The 13,396-nt window shown below is 29.6% G+C and overlaps 1 protein-coding gene across 1 annotated transcript; it reads right to left on the bottom strand.

Moving 5' to 3' along the window:
- Nucleotides 1–2,987: 2,987 nt before the first annotated feature.
- On the bottom strand, nucleotides 2,988–4,653 carry LOC132166908 (cytosolic sulfotransferase 5). Its single transcript, XM_059577766.2, has 2 exons — nucleotides 4,278–4,653; nucleotides 2,988–3,782 (listed from the first exon to the last, which is right to left on the bottom strand). The coding sequence occupies exons 1-2, from the start codon at nucleotides 4,630–4,632 to the stop codon at nucleotides 3,154–3,156; spliced, it is 984 nt and encodes a 327-aa protein (XP_059433749.2). The 5' UTR covers nucleotides 4,633–4,653; the 3' UTR covers nucleotides 2,988–3,153.
- Between the last annotated feature and the right edge of the window lie 8,743 nt (nucleotides 4,654–13,396).

Genomic DNA, 13,396 nt, shown 5'->3' with positions numbered 1-13,396 from the left:
GCTTCAATTATGTCCTCAAGGGGTAGCTCAATCGGCTGTGGATCACGCCTAATGAAACGGAAGTCACTAGTTCGAATTCTCCATCCCTCTTCCCTTGTGTGGACATGTCAATATATATATATATAAAACTAAAAATAATCGCCATTGTTTTGGTGTTTAATTATTTGCCTAAATCTCTTTTAAGAGAGATATTCTTATATAGCTATAGTGGGACTATGTTTCCCTTCGAAGTTATATTACAACAATTTTTTGCACAAACAACCACGGCCACTACTCGCTGGACTCTTTTCTATATTATTTTGGCACTCAGTCTCTTGGATTCTCTAATTATTGCTTCAATTATATCCTTAAAGGGTAGTTCAATCGGCTGTGGATTACGCCTAATGAAGCGGAGGTCATTAGTTCGAATCCCCCCTCCCCATTCCTTTGTGTAGACATGTCAAAATATCTCCTCTCCCCATTCCCTTATATGGACATGTCAATATATATATATATATATATATATATATATATATATATAATGGACATTGTTTTGGTGTTTAATTATTTGCCTAAGTCTCTTCTAAGAGAGATATTCTCATATGGCTATAGTGGGACTATGTTTCCCTTCCAAGTTATATTACCACAAATTTTTGCACAAACAACTATGGCCATTACTCGCTGGACTCTTTTCCTTACTATTTTGGCACTCAGCCTCTTGGCATCTCTAATTATTGCTTCAATTAATTGTTTTTCTATTTCATTTTTAATTTCTTTTGTATTTCTCTCAAATATTCTAGATCAATCACGACGCATTTGCTCAATGATTGAACTAACAACATAAAAAAACATTGACAACGATGTTGTCGATTTAGGTGAGAAAGCTGATGTCTTACACCTAGTCCTATTTGGTAAAAGTCATATTCTTGAAGCTCTCACAATTAATCCTATATATTGATTTTTCTTTTTGGTGAGTAGCCCAAAAGGAAGATAGATTGAGAGGGAGAGTCACTTGCTAGTAGTTAAATGGTTGTGCTTGAAACAAGCAGGTATAATCTTTTATGAAAAATGCTATATTTTTTTTTTTTTTTTTCAAAAGAAATTAGTTTTTTAAATGATGTGTCACAATCTCATGAATTTGTGACATATTTTTCAAAAAAATAAATTTCATGTAATGGTGACACATCATTTAGAAACCGACTATTCTCATATGGCTATACATTAAGGGCATGTATGAGTGTGCGTTTGACAAGCTTAAAAGTACGTTTAACACTCAAAAAGTCCGTTTGAAAAAAATATCATCCGTTTGGTAAAAAAAAATTAAAAGCGCTTTTAAGAGTGTAAAAAGTAAAAAAAATAATCAAAATACACTTTTAGTAGAAGTTTTTTTAAAAAAAAAATGCCAAAAAGTATTTTTTTGACTTAAAATCTCAATTTCTCAAACGTAATTTCAAATATGCTATAATAGTTCTTGGCCTAATCTTTGCGAGATTTGCCTTAGTTCCTACAAATAAAACTACAGTTTTTAATTGTTTATATTTAATTCTATTCTCTTTTATTTTTTTAATTAAAAAAATAAAAACTATAAAACATATGTTATAATTTTTTTTACGGCACCTAAACGAAATTTATATTTGTAAGGCTTTTGCTCGGAAGAAATATAAAGGAAGGCAATGAAGTAAAAATTCTGATTTGAGTGGCAATTAATGACCATTTTTTATAAGAGAAATGCTAGGGGTACTAACTATTTTATTAACATACGCTTACTAAATTGATGTGTAGCTCATTCATTGGATAAAAACAAAACAATTAATTACTTTATTTTGTTTTTCTCCAATAAATGAGCTACACATCAGTTTAGTAAACATATATTAGTAAAATAGTTACTACCCATAATATTTTTCTTTTTGTAATTTTTTTTGGGTTTCCCCTTATTTGAAAAAAAAAACAAAAAAAAGCTGGGGTGTAAATATTCTCATTAAATGTGAAAACCCACGTGAAGCCGTCCCTTGAACGGAGAAAATTTTTTGTAAAGTCACGTTCAATTGGATTGCACAGGAAAAGAAGGTGACTTGATAGTACAAAACCAAGAACAATAATCTCTCCAAAAGCTCAACATATTGGCCAGGATCACATTTTAACATTTATAATAGCACATGAATTTTAATGGCCAAGTGGTGGGGTTAGGCTTGGGTGGTGTTGGTGTGGTCCAAACTGGGCGGTGCCGGTGGGTTTTTCTCGGTAGCGGTGGTTTTTCTAAGAGAAAAACTGAAGGTTTTTTTTTTTTTTTTTTAAAAAAAAAAATGAAATTGGTGTAGATGAAGGATTTTAGAGGTTAGATCTAGTGTTTTGAGTGCATTTTTTTTTTCTTGTTTCAGGCTGATGTGTCAATATCTCATTGGAGAGCACAAAAAGCTTATTAGTTTATGTAACAACATTATAAACTAAACTATTTTTTAAACAAAAAAGAAAAGAAAAGAACCTAAGGTGTGGATAAATACAAAAAAATAAGTTTGTTTGAAATAAATAAAAAATTAGTTAATGTAGTTGGCTTAAATTACAAAATGCTTGTGTGGTATAAAAATTAGGAATAAATGTAAAATCAGACCCTGTGGTTGGCTAAAATTACAAATCACTTCTCGTCACCCTTTTTTTAAAAAAAAAAAATAATAATAATAATAATTTTTTATTTTAGTTTTTAAGAGAAATTCATTATCAAAAGATGGAATACAAAATAGTAGGAAAAAAACCAGTTAAAGCTCAAAGCTCTAATACACCAAACTCACACTCTCATACAAAAGATAGGAAAAAAAAAATCCTCAAAAAATATAAAATAGTGGGGAGAAAACCACTTAGGCTCTGTTTGGTAAAAGCCTCCACTATTCCTCAAAAAAAATTCAACTTTTAACATTCTTAAAATAAAAAAATTTAAAAAAAAATTAAAAAAAAAAAAAAAGTGCCAAAGGGAATACACTCATTGCTAGGAAACAAATTCTTAAGCCAAGTAGAAAAAGCAAACTCGATCTTGACCCCACGTCACATTACTTCAAATCATACCACAACAAAAGAAAACAAAAAGTACAAGTTGATGGAGAGATTAGAGATAAGAAACAATTATTACATAAATGTTGGCATATGATAGATAAAGAAATTGTATTGCATAGCAGCAAGAGTTTACTGAGTTTGAGCAACACCATTCTCTAAAGCATGATCCACAAGAACTAAGCCAGACCCCTCCAACTTCATGCTGCAAATTTCATCAATCCGCTTCCCCATTTCCTGTGTCAAGGTGTTTTTCCAGTCCCCAACAACACCATTCCTGAAGAAAGAACTGTTTGGCATCCCAACCCACGGATCCACACCATTTTTGTTTACTTCCAAGTTCTTCAGCCTCTCCAAGCTACACCTCCATATCAGCTCCTCCGCCTCTTTCTCCTCTGCAAATGGCTTTCCTAGAAATGAAGCAAGCCTTTTTACTTGCTCTTTTGGGTTCCTTTGCAGCTCCTCGTACTTGAGAAAAAGTATTTTTTGAGGCATCTTTAAGCTCTCATTCCAGTACTCTAAAACATGGTCGAAAAAAGGCCCAAAGTGGAAAACACCATTGCAGAAGCTCTCAACAGTGTTTTCTAAGGGATATGGACCTTCTTCTGGTGTCCTAAGCTTGTTGAAGAAATGCCACATTGAAACCAAAGTGTCTTTTGGGTTTCTGGTTATGTAAACAATCTTGCACTTTGAGCTCTTGATGGACTCAGGAAGGGCACTATAAGGCAAGTGGGTGTGGAAGAGTCTTGGAGATTTCATGCCTGCTAGAATATAAATTAAACGATTAAATTTTCAATTTTTTTATTAGTTTGAGCTTATAGAATAGAAAAATGATTGTTACACAATTATGATTTGACGGTAGAAACCAGTTATTAATTCTTTTAAATTATATAAGCTCTTGTTGATATAAAAGCTAATTTTTACTATCACGTCATCTCATAGGTGGTTTTAAAACTCACATATGGATGTGAAAAAATTGTGTAAAGAAGTGGAAATAAATGTAACATTATTCAAATAGTATTACTCTTTAGAATAAGTAGTGATTTAACATGGTATAAGAACCAAATGTTATAAATTCAAACCCTATCTCCATTACCACCAATGTGCTAGTCTCACTTATTAAAGGAAACGTGAAAAGAGGAATGTTAAAGAGTAATGTTACATACACTCCCACTTTCACGTTTTCTTATGTGGTTTTGTGTATCATTTTTTGTGTTAAAATATAATTTTTGAAAAAAGTAGTGATTTAACGGTACCCGAGAGATCAGGAGGAGGCTTTGCAGTGTAAACCTGGACTTCCAATGTCTGCACATAGAATGCAGGGTGCTGTAGGGCCAAAAGGTCCTCCTCATCCTTCTTGAGATCAACATCACATTTCTTCTGCATAATGCAAAAGCAGAGGGCTTTGAGCCAAGTGCTGCCTGTTTTCATGGCAGAAGCCAAAATAACATCATCATCATGAGCTTCAAACTGAGAGTGAGAGGCGATTGCAGCTTCAAGGTGACGGGGCCTGTACCAGAAACCATCCCTTTGGTAGAGCTCAAGGCCCTCAAAAAAGGTTCCCTTAGGAAGATGGTCTAGTAGAAGCTTTGTTGAGGTAGGTGGATCCATGACACGTGATTTGGAATTTGGTAGTTGTCTATAGTCCATGAAATTGTAGAATTTCCTCTTTTATTTATAGTAGGTAGAAACCTAGCTACCTACCTAACAGAGTCTGACAATAATAGAATCTTTTCTGATCAGAATTTAATATTCTTACATACAATATGTGCATGATGGGAACATATTCTTTTCATCTCAAATCAAATGGAAAAAGTAATTTAAAAAAGAAAAAGAAAAAACTTTATAAAGAATTATAAAGGGAAAAATTTATGTATCGCCCTCAAACTATCACTCAATGGACAATGTCGTTCTCAAGCTTTTAATTGTGACAATGTTTCTTTTAAACCACCAAAACATTGTCCATCTCCTCCAAAACTAGTAATAAGACAAAAATACTCTTATAAATTTTTCAATAAGACAAAAATACCCTTATAAATTCAAAAAATAATTTTGATTTTTTAAAAAAACGAAAATTTTTAATTTAAAAATAATATTAAAAAAAAAATTTAAAAATGAAAATTTTCAATTTTTTCTAAATTGAAATTTTTATTTAAAAAACGATTTTTTTTATTTAGTTTTAAAAAACGAAAATTTTTATTTTTTTTAAACGTAAATTATTTTTTTTAAAAAAAAATTATGAAACAAAAATTTTTGAAAAAAAAAAAACGAAAATTTTCAATTTTTATATAAAAAAAAAAATTGGCCACCGTTTGGATTTTTTTTTTTTTTTTGGTTAGTTTTAGGTTTTTTTAAGAAGTTTTAGTGTTTTTGTTTTTATTGTACTAAGGGTAATTTCATCATTAGGGGAACATTGACAATTTTTGGTAGTTTGGTGGGAACATTGTCAATTTGGTGGTAATTTGAAGGGGGTATGTAGACTTTCCCCAATTATAAACTACCACACGATTTAAGAAAATTCCTCCAAACCTCTCAATTTCACTCTCCGAAGTTTCAATTTGACGCAATCCACCTACCCTCTATCTGTGTTTGGATGTTAAAAGTGATGAAATGACCTTTATATACCTTAAACTTTTATAAAATTCCAAATTTACCCTTAATTTCAAATTGAAATTGAAAAAAAAAAAAAAAAAAAAAGGATGGTAATTTGGTCTTCTTAGTGGTTTTTGTTAGGGTTTAACGGCAAAAAGTTGATGCAGGGGGTCAATTGCATCAAATTGAAAGTTTATAGGGGTGAAATTGAGAGTTTTTAAAATTTGGGTGGGGTCTTCTCAAAACGCATGGTAGTTTAGAGGTCCTAAATGAAGTTATCCATATTTTTATTGTCAAAATTTAAAGTTATGGACCTAGGGTATGTATCCAACAGTGTATATAAAATTAATATTGGAACATTTTATAAAAAATTAAATAATATGAAATCATGTATACCGTTAGATACACAAACTTTAAATCTTGACCATAAATTCATTTAATTTGAAATGGAGAAGATTCCTGTTCTACATGATTGCATGTAGTAAAGTTAGTGAACACATCTAATGGTGTATATGAAGTAATAATTAAATAATGTAAAATTATGTATGTTGTTAGATGCATCAACTTCAAATTTTGACCATAAAATAGATACTATTCATTTAATTTGAAATGGAAATCATTTTCGTACGTGATGGCATATAGTTAATGTATCAGAATGATGTGTCATTTTGTATATTATTAAATGTAACAATATTAAATCATGACCATAAAATGACTCATTTGTATTTCAAGTGGTGTGGAATGGATACTAGGATCTTTGTCCGTAGGAAAAATAAATGATGTATTTATTATTATTTTACACTCTCTTGACGTGACAATGACAAACTCACTTTTTCTTTGATTTCATTAATATTCTGACACTTTTATTTATGTATGGACGTAAAATAGAAAGTTAATAACTGAGACAAGGTTTGAACAAAAGATCTTTACTTTTATATCATGCTAAATCATTAATTATCTTTGAAGATTATGTAAATAAATTTAATCATTTAATTAAAGTTGTATATGTTTCTTTTTGGACTATTTGATCCAAGGAACAATGGAAAGAATTTATAAACGATATTAGTTTTTCTTTTCCTTCAAATATTTTTAACTTTTACAATTTTTTTTCTTTCTTTCTGAAATTGATGATTTTGTTGTAATCAAATAAGATTATTGAACATCTCATCTCATCTCATCTAATTCTACCAAAAATATATATATATATATATATATATATATATATATATATCAAATTTGGAATTACGCCCATCTCTCTTTTATATGGAAAAATTAACTATGCGACTTGAGTTAGTACATGTTGAAACTTCCAATACAAATCTGATCTCTAGTCTCTACCATGGTTGCTTTAGGACAAGTGGTTATAATTTTATTTTGTTGTATTTAATAGTGCACATGATATGTTATTAATTTTTTTAAAAAAAATAATGTGACAACGTATTTATTATAAGGAAAATATATATAAACTCTTTAGGTCAACGCGCTTTTTTTTAAAAACTCTCTGAAGTTTTTTTTTTTTTTTTTGGAAGTTTAGTCCCTTGGTAACTCGAAACTACTAGAAACTCTCTACCGTCAATTTTTGTTAACTGCCATTAGTCCACTCAAAACTCCCCATTTTATCTGATTAAAATATTAATTTTTTATTAATTTAATTTTTTTTAAAAAAATTGAAGGGTGGCCAAGGGTGGCGGTGCCACCACCCCCCAAACCACCCATGGGGTGGCCGCGAGCCACCACCCCATGGGTGGAGGGGTGGCCCCGCAGGCCACCCCAAACCCCCAAGGGGGTGGCTCGAGCCACCCCATTAGTGGTTTGGGGGGTGGCCAAGGGTGGCGGTGCACCTTCAAAATTTTTTTTTTTTTTAAAGATTTAATTTTTTTAATTAAATTAATAAAAAATGAATATTTTAATCAGATAAAATGGAGAGTTTTGAATGGACTAATGGCAGTTAACAAAAATTGACGGTAGAGAGTTTTTTAGTAGTTTCGAGTGACCCAAGGACTAAATTTCTAAAAAAATATACCTAGAGAGTTTTTAAAAAAAACGCGTTGACCTAAGGAGTTTATATATAATTTCCCTTTATTATATTGCATCACATACCATTAAATGTAATAAAATAAAATTGCTACAAAATGTTTCCTTTCCATTTCACTTGAAAGTAGTGTTCCGATGATGTGGATTAAGGCTGACAATTTTTAATACGACCTGCGAATTCGAAACAAATTCATAATAGGGTTGAAGAGTTTGACCCATTTAATTAAATTAATCGAGTTAGGATTGACCTGTAGAGTCTTATACATATGTTTTGACACAACCTGAGCGCAACATACGACATAATGCCATGCAATTTTTTACATGACCCTCGAACCTGTCATAAACTCGATACAAAATTAGAGGTTTAGGACTGATGGATTTAACGTGTTTAATTTTAAATAGTTCAAGTTAAGATTGACTTATATAGTCTTATACATATTACATATACCTCGACACGACCCAAATTCAATATATGCAAATATGAGTTGTGACTCCCGGTGTGACTACATATTCTCTAAGAAATAAGTCAAACTAAAGTATTAACAAAGATCCGCATTTGCCTCAAACAAAGTTTAGGATCCTTTCCCTAAAGCCAAATAGAATAAGGCAACAAGCAAATAAAAGGAGATCCACGAGTGGGTGTTATTCTAATGGCATGAATTATACGTCAGAAAATGTCTTCTCATATCACTGCATCTTCCTGTTGACGAGGCCCCCCCGATGATTGGAATAAGATTCTGTGCAATGGTTAAGGTATTGTATTCCATGCAATATTTTTTTATTTGGACCACTTATTTTAATTTTTATTTGGACTATTCATTTAAAATAAATGATTAAAAAAAAAAAAAAAAAAACGTATACTTCTAAGTCCAACGAGTGTCGTGCAAGCTGTCGGGGGTGGTTGGTAAAATGATCGAAACACCATTTTTGGCCATTGAGGTGATTCGACTATCCAAGCTAACTTTTGAAAATTGCCAAACTACTACTATTAGAAGAGCGATTTATCTTTTCTTCGAAACTGGTCGTTGGAGATAGCTAAACTTTTTTGTTTTTGCTACAAAAATGGTTCGACTACCTCCAAACAAGCTATTGAGAGCCGCCAGACCACTCTTGCCATCCCATGATAGCCAACCTTATGCCATACAAGATACCATTTCTTTCTCTTTCATGTGTCGAGAATGGAAGTGTTCATTTTAAAACGGTGCAAACAATATATATTTTATTTGATAAAACTTTTTAGACGGTGTGTTTTTTTTTTTGGTTGAAAAACTTATTCTCGCATGACATAAATATAAAAGGTGGTTCGAAATTGTTTGTTAATACTTTTAAGTTTGTTTCAACCCAAAAAAAAAAAAAAAAAAAAAAAAAACTTCTTTCATATATCCTTATATCAAATCAAAACAGTCTTTTCAACTGCAATCCAAAAAAGATTACATTTGGAAATGACCTATCCTCTCATTTTCACTTTTTACATATAAAAATAAAATTTAAAAAAAGAAAAAAAAAAGAAAAAAGAAAAAGTGATCATCCTATCAAAACTATTACAGAAAAAGGCATCATCCTTTTCGTCCCTTCGTTAGTGTTTATGGACAATTTCTATAAATAATAATAATAATAATAATAATAATAATAAAAAAAAAAATCAACTTAAAAATATTATAATTTTTTTATATATATTACTTATTACTATTTAAATAAAAAAAATCAATAATTTTTTTTTTTCACATTTTCATAAAAAAAAAATTCAAAACTTTATATCACATCAAACATTTTCTAGGCCATCATCCTATCCAAACTATTACAGAAAAAGTCATCATCCTTTTCGTCCCTTTGATAGTGTTGACGCATAATTTCTCCAAAAAAAAAAAAAAAAAAAAATCAACATAAAAACATTATAATTTTTTTACATATTACTTATTACTATTTAAATAAAAAAAAATCAATAAAAACAAGATTTTTTCACTTTTTCATATAAAAAAATTTCGAAATTTTATATCATATCAATAATTTTTTGGGCCAATATTCTTCGCTTTTTTTCTAAAAAAAATTTATAAACTTCATTATGTTTGATATCATATCAATGAATTTTTTTTTTTTTTTCCTTCTCAAAACCCATTACCAAACACACTCATTCAATTTTTTTTTTTAAAAAAATATCTTTAAAAAAAAAAGTGCACAGTTATCCTAATACTTCCACCGATCTCAATTGCCCTAATAATTGCCCACTGAGAGGCATTGGGTCCGCTGAAAAGATTCTTCTGGCGTAGTTGAACTAGTGGGTGCTGGGTGGTGCCTGTATTGGCGACCATGCATGCCTGATGCCTCACTCATGGGTCCGACGAACATTAGTATTTTGCCTGGGTATTACAAAAGCTTCTAACCGGATCTCAACAGTTACTTTTAATAATTTCAAGAAAAATATTAAACAAATTTTACAAAAGTAGTATAATTGGGGATTGGGTCAGCTGAAAAGATTCTTCTGGCGTAGTTGAACTAGTGGGTGGTGCCTTTATTGGCTACCATGCATGCCTGATGCCTCACTCATGGGTCCGACGAACATTAGTATTTTGCCTGCGTATTACAAAAGCTTCTAACCGGATCTCAACAGTTACTTTTAATAATTTCAAGAAAGAAAAATGTTAAACAAATTTTACAAAAGTAATATAATCGGATTTTTCAAAAGTTGAATTTATCATGTTATGCCATATCATATTGTAAAATTTTTTTTTATAAAATTTGTTTGTAAACCTAATATTAAGAAAGAGATTAATAGGAAACCCGTATTTTTCTCGGGCATGCCTATCTGCTCCATTTTCTTTCCCATTTTGCTTAGCGCCGTTTCTAAAGAGTGCCATTTTCTCTCCACATAATTTAAAAAATATGGCTGTTAAGAAAAATACAAAATTTTAAAAATATTACCGTTAGAATAAGATAAATATTAAAAAATATGACTACTAGGAAAATACAAGCATTCAAAAATATAAAAGTTGGAAATAATAAATAAATTTTTGAAAATAATATTAAAAGATAATTGTTAAAATTATGAGGCTGCTGAGGTGCTTTAAAAAAGTTGGTAGTTAAAATAGAGAAAAAGAAAATATACTTTTGGCCATTTTGATGAGTAAAATTTGATGAGGCTGCTAATAATGCTATTAAAAAAGTTAATGAGAGCTATTAATCATGAGGTGATATGAAAATATTGTATTAGAGCATTCCTATTGAGCTCTTTAAATTTGACTTTTCTTTAAAAGTTGGAAAAAAAAAAACTCATAAAAATAGTCATTTAACAAACTTTCTACTCTATTTCAAATTTAACTTTGATCAACAAGGCTCTCTAAATACCAAGTGCCAAAAAGTGAAAGTTATTTAGTTTTTTAATTGTATATATTCATTTTTCTTCTCTCTCTCATCTATCAAGAACAAAAAAATAATAATTAAAAAAATAAGAAAATAATAACATTTAACTAAAGTAGAGAAAAATATAGTGAGTTTGATATTTTGTTCATTTAAAAGTAGCTATTCAAATTTACAAAAATGAGTTTTTATCTTCGAATTGAACTTTTATTTAAAGAATTCAATAAGGATGCTCTTAGTGAGATTATTTTCAAAGGCTTAAGAGTTCATTTGAAATTGAGTTAAGGAGCTTAAAAAGTGTTATTTCTGCGGTTCCTACCTTTTAAACTCTTCTTGTGTGGTTTCTAACGAGCAGATGCTACTATAATCATGCTCAAGTAAAATAGTTACAATTGATCTTTTCGACCAATCTTTCTAAATTATTAAAAAAAAAAAAAAACTATAAAACTATAAAACAAAAAGACATGAGTACATGAAGCAAACGAGGCACACTAATACGATAAAATGAAAGGACACATCTTTCATAAATGAAGAGTTTATGAAAGAGCAATGGATAGAGACCTCACAAGCCTAGGCACAGTGTAAACAATTTATTAAAAATAATAAATAATAAAATAAAAATAAATAAAAAAGGCTAAAGCATGAAGTAAACGTGGCACAGTAACATGAAATTAAAAGATGAAAAGCAATTAATAGAGACCCTAGAGGCTAGAGGGATGTAACCTTCTAGGTAGGGGCAGAATTAGACTTTTCGTTTTGTGAAAAAGATTTATCCAAAAAAAAAAAAAGGAGGGCGAAAAACATGATTCTAAGGGTATATTAAAAAAATGAAAAAATTCACTTTACCCCTGAAGTTTTAAGAGTTTTTCAATTTGAATCCCAAAGTTTAAAAAGTGGTAATGTACCACCCAATATTTCAAAAATTTTCAATTTAAACCTTCCGTCAAATTTGATGGAAATCTCTAAAATTACATAATTACCCTCAGGTTTTTTTTTAAAAAATTTCCGTCAAATTTAACGGAAATTGTAACGGAAGGTTTAAATTGAAAATTTTTGAAACATTGGGAGGGTACATTGCAACTTTTTAAACTTTGGAGCTTAAATTAAAAAACTCCTAAAATTTCAAGGAGATAAAGTAGATTTTCCCCTTAAAAATAAAAAAAAAAGAGGATTTTAAAATTTTGGAGGGCTACAAACCCTCAAAGGACCTCCACCATGCTTTAGGGTCAACAGATAATTCTGTCATTGGATATTAAAATATTATTATTATTTTTCAATTCATTTGAATTAGAGAGAATTCAAATTTAAAAGAGAGAAAAAAAATGCTTGTGTTGTTGACAGTTGGGACAACGTATGTTTCGTAACGTTTTTTTGTTATTTTATTTTTAATAAACTTAAACTTATAAAATAAGTAATAATTTAATATAGTATTATAATTTAAAAACCTTAGCTCAAATTTAACTTTGTCAATTTACATAATTTAAATTAAATATTTCACCTTACCTATTAAACAAAAGTTTAAGTCCATAAAGTTGACGGAGAATATTAAAATCTTACCTACTACTGTCCCGTCCTTAATTCTTCTAAGTGAAATGGGTAAATACAAAAGGATTACCCACTCCTGTCCCCACCCTATTGACCTATCCCAGTTTTTACTTTTTATCTTCTTTTATAAATCGTTTTGTTTACAGCTCTTGCCAAAAACCCTAATATAAAGCTATGTAATTATGTTAAAATATTCCCTCATGTCCATGACATGCATTCTTCAGCATCATTCATCATCATCAAAGCTAGCTGTCACTGATGTATCATGTGTGTGGGTGTTTGTGATTTGATTTTTTTTTTTTTTTTTCTCTTTTTTATTATTATTATTATTATTATTTTATGAAGAGCTAGATTTAAGAAGACAGGTAAACTTTACTTCTGACTGTCCTGAATTTGTCACTTTTGTATTATTTTTAAAAGTTCAAAACTTCAATTTTATGTATTAAATTTTTAATTTTGTACAATGTCACTATTTTCTTAAAAGTTTTTGTTAAATTTTGTCAAAATATCAATTTTTTTATTAAAAAATAATAAAATAAAAATTTATAAAAATTTAGACGTAAGTATTTTTGTAAATTCTATTAAATCATGACCAACGCCTGAATCTTTGCAAATTTTTTTTTCTTCAAAATATATATAGAGAGAGGGTATTTTTGTAATTTTGACATCATTAATTAGGATTTAACAGAAAAAACTAACAGATTGATGACTTTGCAAAAAATTTGAAAGTTCGATACATGCACTAAATTGAGAATTTTTAAATTTAAAAGAATAATTATAAAAGTGATGAAAGTTCAGGAGTCTAAAAAATATAGTAAAATTTCTCCAAAACTAAATTCGGGTTCTACCA

This window comes from Corylus avellana, chromosome 2 (genome assembly GCF_965113065.1).
Source record: "Corylus avellana chromosome 2, dhCorAvel1.hap1.2, whole genome shotgun sequence".
NCBI classification, from domain to species: Eukaryota; Viridiplantae; Streptophyta; class Magnoliopsida; order Fagales; family Betulaceae; genus Corylus; species Corylus avellana.
This window is presented reverse-complemented; position numbering and strand designations above follow the sequence as displayed.

Coding starts and splice junctions, on each gene's coding strand:
- LOC132166908 (XM_059577766.2), bottom strand. CDS start 4,632: ATGGATCCACCTACCTCAACAAAGCTTCTACTAGACCATCTTCCTAAG. Junction 3,783..4,277: donor GCCTCCTCCTGATCTCTCGG/GTACCGTTAAAT, acceptor ATATTCTAGCAG/GCATGAAATCTCCAAGACTC.